Source organism: Helianthus annuus, chromosome 8 (genome assembly GCF_002127325.2).
Source record: "Helianthus annuus cultivar XRQ/B chromosome 8, HanXRQr2.0-SUNRISE, whole genome shotgun sequence".
In the NCBI taxonomy this organism is placed as follows: domain Eukaryota; kingdom Viridiplantae; phylum Streptophyta; class Magnoliopsida; order Asterales; family Asteraceae; genus Helianthus; species Helianthus annuus.
Window position 1 is genome coordinate 136,779,086 of NC_035440.2, and position 8,526 is coordinate 136,787,611.

At 36.7% G+C, this 8,526-nt stretch overlaps 1 protein-coding gene and 2 long non-coding RNA genes across 10 annotated transcripts; 1 reads left to right on the forward strand and 2 right to left on the reverse strand.

Annotated features, from left to right (window-relative positions):
- Nucleotides 1-243: 243 nt before the first annotated feature.
- Nucleotides 244-897, reverse strand: LOC110870673. Its single transcript, XM_022119850.1, has one exon. It carries the CDS (start codon nt 895-897, stop codon nt 244-246), a length of 654 nt encoding a protein of 217 aa, XP_021975542.1.
- Nucleotides 898-1,100: 203 nt separating this feature from the next.
- On the forward strand, nt 1,101-4,094 carry LOC110873846. Of its 8 annotated transcripts, none has more exons than XR_004864449.1 (5): nt 1,101-1,262; nt 1,624-1,904; nt 2,016-2,111; nt 2,257-3,262; nt 3,349-4,094. It is a non-coding gene; the product is annotated as an uncharacterized LOC110873846 (long non-coding RNA). The 8 variants fall into 8 exon arrangements; XR_002555519.2 differs by lacking the exon at nt 1,101-1,262 and adding an exon at nt 1,341-1,467; XR_002555520.2 differs by lacking the exon at nt 1,101-1,262 and having other exon boundaries at nt 1,478-1,904; nt 2,257-2,974; nt 3,068-3,262.
- A 1,307-nt stretch (nt 4,095-5,401) lies between these two features.
- LOC110873848 lies at nt 5,402-6,524 on the reverse strand. The gene is made up of 2 exons (XR_002555523.2): nt 6,173-6,524; nt 5,402-5,599 (listed from the first exon to the last, which is right to left on the reverse strand). It is a non-coding gene; the product is annotated as an uncharacterized LOC110873848 (long non-coding RNA).
- Nucleotides 6,525-8,526: the final 2,002 nt, after the last annotated feature.

Below are 8,526 nucleotides of genomic sequence, written 5' to 3' on the forward strand. Positions count from 1 at the left end.
CACAAGGCAACCGAATCTTTGGAGATGGCCCCACTAAGGCTTTGATTTTTGCTATTGTTATTGAGATCCCTTTTCACCCTTGTGTATCATTTAAATGCCTCACTCTTTTTTTTTTTTTGAACAGCCAAACGGAACATTCATTCAATCAAAACCACAATACAAAAACTCAGCCAGCAGCTGAACCAAACAAAATAAAAAACAAACAAGCAGAAAGAAGAAAACAAAACGAAAATCATACTCCTTTTACATATTTAAATTAAAATCCCACCATTCCTGTTTTGTTATTGTGCTATGCTTCGAACGTATCTTCACCCCTAGGAAGGTTGTCACTTTAATGTCTTCAATAATCGTTTGAGCCGCCCGATGTCTTCCTGTAAATACCTCATCATTTCTATTTTTCCACAAGATCCACATAGTTTCAATGGCAATCGCATGTAACATTTTCCTTACTGTTCGGCTCCTTTGACCTTCAAGTATCATTTGCAGCAGTTCCGTAATGCTACTGACAGAATTTACCGTCGGTATTCTTGTCCATGTTGACACCGCTTCCCAAATTCGTTTCGCTAAATTGCATTTCAGCAATATATGGACAGCAGTCTCATCATCGGCTCCACAAATTTTGCAGGTTACATCGTGTACGTTCATGCCTCTATTCCTTAAAGCCACGGCTGATGGGATCTTTTCGTCAATCACTCGCCATACAAAGGCTGCACTCTTCCCCGTCGCCCAGTTGTTCCAGCAGTAGTTGTTCGGTGATGAGTTTATATCTAGATTCTGGCTCGGTGCGAGTTTTACGTTTTTTACGCAAAATTCCTGATTTTCATAATTCTTCCAGACCCATATGTCGCCTGTCTGTGTCATTTTTTGTTGTTGTAGCGGCTCCTTCAACGTATCCATTCTTGTTTCTCCTCTACACTATTCGGTGTCCTTATCCAACCCCAATCCCAAAGATGCCTCACATTTGGATTGGAAAAATGATCGATCGGTCTAGGTTTGAATAAAAAAGGCCCTTTAAATGTATTAATATGGTGAGGGTCAAACCAAGGTCAGATCACAACAAGCTTTGGTTTAAATGAGTCAATTTAGGATAAGGAAAAGATATCATAATAGGTTCAACCACTGTATGTTTTATGACGGCTAGTGGCACTAGGAGAAGATGACGTCGAAGGAAGCAAAGTAGCAGCAACAGTAGGGGAAGATGGTGATGGTGATGTCAGAGACAGAGGTGATGGTGGTGGCGATGGTGGCGTTGACGACAACAAGTAGGTGGTGAAATTATTAATATATTGTTCGCCGCTCAATAACTTCTAATTTGGACCAAAAAAACTGTTTTTGAGATGATCTTGGCCATCCATTTAAGGCAGTTATTTGTGAGGTTTAATCCTGACCGGAATAATCCCCAAAATTTGACAGTTACTTTTTTGTCCGAGCAGTTTAGAAGTTCCTTTGTTTTCTGCCTTTTTCTCGGTAACCTCTCCCACGTCTGGGCAATAACTGATTATATGCTCCTCTTACCACCTATATAAATACCCTTCCACCACCTGCCTATACTCCTTCGACTACCACTCTAACCCTAATTTCTCTCAAGAATTTCATCAAATTGATTATTATCACTTTTGGCAGGGTGACATCCGGAGGGCTCGTGGTGGAATTGATGTTTCTGCTATTGAAGCAACCCAGAATTTGCGGCCACTGTGAGGGAAGATGATGAACCAAGTGCTGACAACGCCTGCCTTCTGTCTCCGTTAATCCCTTACACTGCTGACATCATAGAATCGTTCATTGTTTCATGCTCGATATTACTTAATTGCTTCTTACATTTTCATTTTCTTCTAATTTGATTTTAATCAATCCAAGGCTCCCAAGAAAGGTGGAAAGCCAGAGTAGCAACGAAGAAGAAAACAGTATTGTTACTAAAATTTAAATTTTGTTTTGTTTTCTGTTTGTATTTGGGTTCTAGGGGTTTCGTCCGTATTCAACTACAATTTACGATTCTATTGTTTCTTGTAATCCAGGAGAAGGCAGTGAATCCGTTGTTTGAGAGGAGGCGGGAGCAGTTTGGAATTGGCGTTTGATTGTTGTTTTGAATCGAAGGTTTGCCATGTTATCAGGTTAGATGACCATTTTTTTAAACGCATCAGAATTGTCTGGTGGCTGCCTACAAGGTGTTTGATTAATGGCTTCCCATTTCATATGTATTATTTCATATATTGTGCTTTGAAGTTGAAGTTGATTTTGTGTTTATTTCAAATTCAGGGTCTATGCTGCCTCGTAAACGGGTCAAAAGTATCTCAGAAAGTGGCTGCCTATGAAGTGTTTGATCAATTGCCTCCCATTTTTTATGTATTATTTCATATGTTGCGTTTTGAAGTTGAGGTTCATTTACAGTCAACTGTGACTTGAATTGAAGTAACTAATTATTTTCTGTGAATTGTTTTGTTTAGGAAGAGAAGTAATAGGCTACTAATCATAGAGCAAAACCAATGAGGATTCTAGGGTGTCGGTTTGCAACTCAGATGAAATTATCCATCTGTAAGGATCTTTGATATATTTATTTGTAAATTTCTGATTCAGGATACACAAAATACGAAATGCTGGTTTGAAGGTTGTGCTAACATCAACTGGGCAAAGTATTGATGTTAAAAACTTGGTTAAGGTGGCACCCCTGCTGTTAAAAAGCCAGTCAAGCAGCAGTGAAGAGTCTAGACATGAAGTAGATATGTACGTGTTCAACTCCAGAGTCAAGTCGAAGAAATTTTATTTTTTGTGCTTTTATTACGGTGCTTTTATCATTAAAGGTTATGTTTACTAACCGTTTTTTATTAATATATTGTTCACCACAACACTAACCGTTTTTTTTTTTTTGCTTGAATTCTAACCGTTTTTTATTGAATTCTAACTGTTTTTGTTTCTAACTAAATTATGTTGCTTTTTTCTTATTCTCGAAATCTCCCTGCTAGAAGAGACGTAGCAGGTTTTGTTATGTTTACTTCTATTTAGTTCCCCCAATTGTTTATTTCATTCTTTTATTTGAATGTGTTCTGATGCTCGATTTTTTGTGTATTAGAGCTTGACGCTAATTAATCTAAGCGCCATGTTCAAAATCCTCCATCCACTAAAATGTGGATAAAAAGAAGGCTAAATAATGTTGATGGGCGTTGATGTGCTAAATTATTCAACCACGGGAAGATTACAAAAGTTTTACCGTTGCAAAACCAGGTCATGAGAGGAGTAGGTTTGGCTTTGTTCACTCTGCAGACCGGTAAACTGTATTGAAGGCTCTTAAGAACACTGATGTTATTTCTATATCAGGCTGTATAATCAAAACTAATATTCTTTTACCTGTAGGTTTATCCCAGCCCTCTTTAATTCATTGTGGAGGTGCAAAAAAGGTTCTCAGGTACAGCCAATTATCAGTTGTGGTTTGGAAGAAGACGTGATAATCATGTGACATTAGAAGGATTTACAAACAACAATTAGGGGAGCTCATTCGAAGATCGCGAAAGTATTTCGGCAAGTGTTTTTTCTACTGGTTCAGGTGTTATATCTCGGAGCTCAAAGAAGCTGCTACTTGTCAGGTCTTTTGGCTTCGTCATTCTTTGAAAGAATTGGCACATGAACAGAAGGAAGCAATTGTTATCTTTTGCAAGAATAAGTCAGTTGTGTTTCTTTCCAAGAATCAAGCTATTCACAACAGGAGTAAGCATACAGATATCAAGTTTCATTTCATTTGAAGCCTGGTTGAAGAAAAACAGATTAAAATCAGTTCATGTTTTACGCAAGACCCGGTGGTAGACATATTTACTAAAGCATTGGGACCGGAAACGTTTTGTTGGTTGAGAATGAAACTTAGAGTTATGGAACTACCAGAGTTTGTATTACACGAGTATTTACAATATAATTCAAAGTGCTGGATTTTAACGTTAGTGGAATTTTAGAAGGGTCAAGAGAAGACCGAGGTTTTAGTTAGTTATTTGAGCAAATGTGATTTGTTTGGTTTTGAGTTATTTTGAATTGTTCTTTGTTTCCGTTCTTATCCTTTGCCTATTTAAGAGGCGTCAATGATTATCAGTAAAGTATCTGGCTTCTCCGTATTCATTCTCTAATTCTCTCTTTTTTGTTGCATTCAACACTTCTCTTTCTTTGTGTTTATTTAATATTCCAACTAGGATGATATACTAACTGGGGTCAAAGGTGGTGACCATGGCTGCACCACTGAAATCACATGAGCCAAGAGCCTGATCGCTAGACCCTTGGTCTGGAAATAGTTGTTCATGGCGGAGTAGAAGTGGTCAATGGCGGTGTCTGGGTTGTAGCATTTCCCATCTTGGTAAGCTATACTTTAGAAATAGCGAGTCCCGCATTCATAAAATGGGGTCAATGGGTGACCACGTGGCCTGACCTTTTCCCTACAGACCTGATCTAAGCTTCACAGCAAGGCTCCTAAACATAGCTTCGCTTACATAAAAATGACAGTTGAAAAGGCTTCCAGTCGCGAATTATCGAAAGTTTTGAATGATTTTGAGGAAGATCCGGAAGTATTTCACAAATCCATTGAGCGTCTTTGAGGTATAGATATCGTGGCAAGAGTAACAAGCCTTTATTAGTTGCAGTTAAAGTTCGACATCCTGATGTTGGCGAATAGATTAAATGAGATTTCGAGATTATTAAGGTTGTTGCAAAGATCTCTAAATTCATTCCAACACTTAATTGGCCGATATTAGACGAAAGTGTTCAACAGTTTGCGGTGTTTATGATGTCACAAGTTGATCTTGCACAAGGAGCTGCTCATTTGAGTAGATTTATGTTATAATTTCCGTAGCTGGAGGGATGTTTCTTTCCCTAAACATGTATATCCATTTGTACATCCTGTTGTTTTGGTGGAAACTTTCGAACAAGGTGTCATACTCATGGTGTATTCAGGTAAGCTAGAGCTATATGACAATTGATTATATTTTGTAACTTTTTATATTAGATAAACCTTATTTTTTTTATTATTTATAAGCCCACTTAGAGGTGCACAAATCGGGATTTCTTAATACCTGTATCCGGGTATGGAACCGGGTCCGGGTATGACCGGGTATTGGAAAATCGGGTATTGAGAGAAACCGGGTAGGGTTCGGGTACGAGTATGGAGAAGAAAAACCATACCCTATGTACACGGGTAGGCCGGTAGGGTATGATCGGGTTCGAGTATTGGAACCGGGTACGGGTCCCGTATTAATACATGATTTTAAAAAATAGGATAAATTACATTTTTCGTCCTTTATGTTTGTAGCGGGTTGCAATGGATAGCCTTTAACTTCAATAATTACAGTCATAATCCTTTATTTAGAAAACACATTACACCTTTCGTCCTTTAGCACTAACCAAGTTAAAATTTTCAATTATGTCTATCCACTTAAGGGTATTATAGTCATTTCTTGTTTTTATTTAAAATGTTCATTAATAAAAAATACCATCTTCTCCAATAAATAAATAAACACCAAGTATCTCTCCCTCAGCTCTCTTTTCTCCATCTTTCTCTACCTTTATCTTCTCCATCTCTCTCTCTCTTAAAGCTGGTCACCACCACGATTTCCGGCCGCCTGAAACATGTCTAAAAGAATATGTAGGCATCATCAAATTTCAGAATCAACATCACAAGAATCATAGGCAGAGTACAGTAGAACAGATGTGTCACCCTCTCTAGACCGGGAGTTTGTCACTCTCTGGTTACAAATAGCAACGTTTCATGAAGGCGCAGAGAATATGTCAAATTATTCACATTTCTAAGCACCAACAGAACCCTAAAAGTTAAGAAACCATCAAACAACATGAAAAAAATTCAAACAGAACCTAGAAGTTAAGAAACCATCAAACAACATGAAAAAATTGAAATTGAGAAACAAAAAGGCTTCAATTTCACAAATAAATTTCAACAAATAGGCTTCAATTAACTACAATCATGGTGAATTTGGGATATAACCTAAATAAAACATTTAGAATTCTGCAAAGAACTGTGAACCATCACAAATTTCTTCAATTATCATCAAATCTCATCTAAAAACCCAAAATAGTGCAGACAAAACAAGTGACTCGTGTATAAGAAAAAAAAAAAAAACTAAATCAGATGAGGAAAGAAAGAAATTAGAAAAGAGATGAAGTGAAATAATATGTACCCAAGACTCACCGGGAAGAAGATTTGGGGAAACGTATCAGGATAAGCTTGTGATTACTTGATGAAATGATAATTATTTAAGTTGATCTGAATGCCATGGCGAATATGATGGAGGAGAGAGATAGGATTTTATCCAAACAAACCCTATGTTTCTGGCGGCGAAAATTGGTGGTGGTGACTGGATGTCGCCGGAAAAATGAAGGTGGTGGTGACTACTCCAGAAAAATGGCGGTGGTGATGACTACTCTGTGTGTTTTGAGAAAGAAAGGGGTGTGTGTGAAGAGGGGATTTTGATTTGGTTATCAAATTGCAGGGGATTTGGATGGGGAAGAAAGGGTAGAGGGAGAGAGAGAGGGGTGGTGTACTGGTGTTAAAGAGTGTATATAATATATATATATTTTAGTTTTTTGCTTTTTATTAAATTGGTCGACTAAATTACCCTTGTATGATAGAAGTTAACTTAAAATTTTAATCTAGTTAGTGTTAAAGGACAAAAGGTGTAGTGAGTTTTCCAAATAAAGGATTATAGCTGTAATTATTGAAGTTAAAGGTTATCCACTGAAACCCGCTACAAACACAAAGGACGAAAAATGTAATTTACCCTAAAAAATAATTTTTTTTTTTTTATTATTTTACACAAAAGTAAATTCGCGAGGACCTTGTAACAAAACGAGTTACATAAAAGGGTTGGTTATTGGCCTTTTTAGATTCATGCTCCATTGGTTTTGGTCCAGCTCTGGTTAAAACCGACGATGATAACCAAGAACCCTTTGGAACCATTTTAAGTTTATAAAGAAAAAAACTAGGTTTTTAGCACAGTTTTACCAAAAGTTTTTGGGTGTTGCAACATTTGTTCTTCATAGATATGGTATAAATGAATCATAAGTTTTGAAGTAATCAAATGCAAGTCGCAACTTAATCATAAATTTTATTGTACTGATGGTTTTTTTTATGTATTTTTGTTTTACGGCCAAAAAATTTCCAAAATGTCTATGTGCCATAATAATATTTTGCAGGCCTAAAACTTTGTGTAGGAACCGAATGTAGTCCATAGGTAAGTTGTTGCAGGAACCGAATGTAGTCCATACATTTTTGCAGGCTGTAGAGATCACTAAATGGTTACACAATGACATGGGAAGTTAGCAAGGAAGTCCATCTGTATTTTATTCAAATGTGATAGCCCAAGATGAAACAGACAATTTTATTAAAGTTGAGGTTCCTAGAGAGGTGGGAAACGTGTTATTAAATTTTATTAACACTTTACATTTTTATTTTTCACCAATAGTAATATTGTTAAAAGAAAGAGACGAAAAGGTTTTTTTGTGGGGTCAACCCATTGTGACCCATATTGTCATAAAATAGTGTTCAGTTTGGATCAACATTTAATCATGTCATCTTTTACATGTAAATTGTGTTGCAGGTGAGTGAGTTTGTTCCCTTATGCACTTTAAAGAAACTACCAAGGTTGTTAAGGAAGTTGTATAGTTAGCAAAGGAATGGCTCTCTTATGCTTGTGAAATGGTGACACCTCTTGAAATAGATAACGAAAATATCTCAATTGAAGTCTATTACAAATTTCATAACTAAACTAATGTTGCGTAGTATTTTGTAGGGTCCCACTCAAGATGAAGTAATTGTTTAATTGAGCCATAATTTTTTAGCAATTGCAATAGTACATAAAGGTATGTACTACTATTTATACAAACAAAAATTTATTTATATATTTTTTCTAAATCCTTTTTAGACATGACCTGGTCTTATACACCTCTGTTCTTTCACACATTTTAGTCAAGAGTTTGTTAATTTATATTACTATTTTTAGCTTGTATGCATTGCTCATATTTGGTGTTTTGAATCAAAATACTATACAGCAGAATGCACACCATTAAGAGACAATACTCCAGTACACAACTTCCCTACTTGATTGCCACATGTGAAGGGTGGCGCACATGACACTGATTACCACACGCCTTCCATGACCCTATTCAGTCATCTCTACGCCAAGTACATGGTAAAGAAGAAAAAGAGACTTTCTAAACTTGCGTGTCTAAATTTTCCATAAGTTTAAATGATTATAGCCGTATGCTAATGAGATCCAATCTGGTGTAACTGCTATTGAGATCCCAAATGGTACAACTTATAAAGCTGGAGGTACAACTGAAGTGGGTTTCAATGTTTGGCAGAAAATGCCTCCATTGGTCTCCCATACGCCAACCAAATCAAACAAAATAGTAGCTCCGGTATGACACTAGAAGGCATGCGATGTGTTATTTTGACAAATGAGGATTTACTTCAATCAGCAAAAGTTGTTTCGTTGCATGGATTCGAAGATAGTGATGCAAGTGCAGCATTTCGTGTGGAAGTTT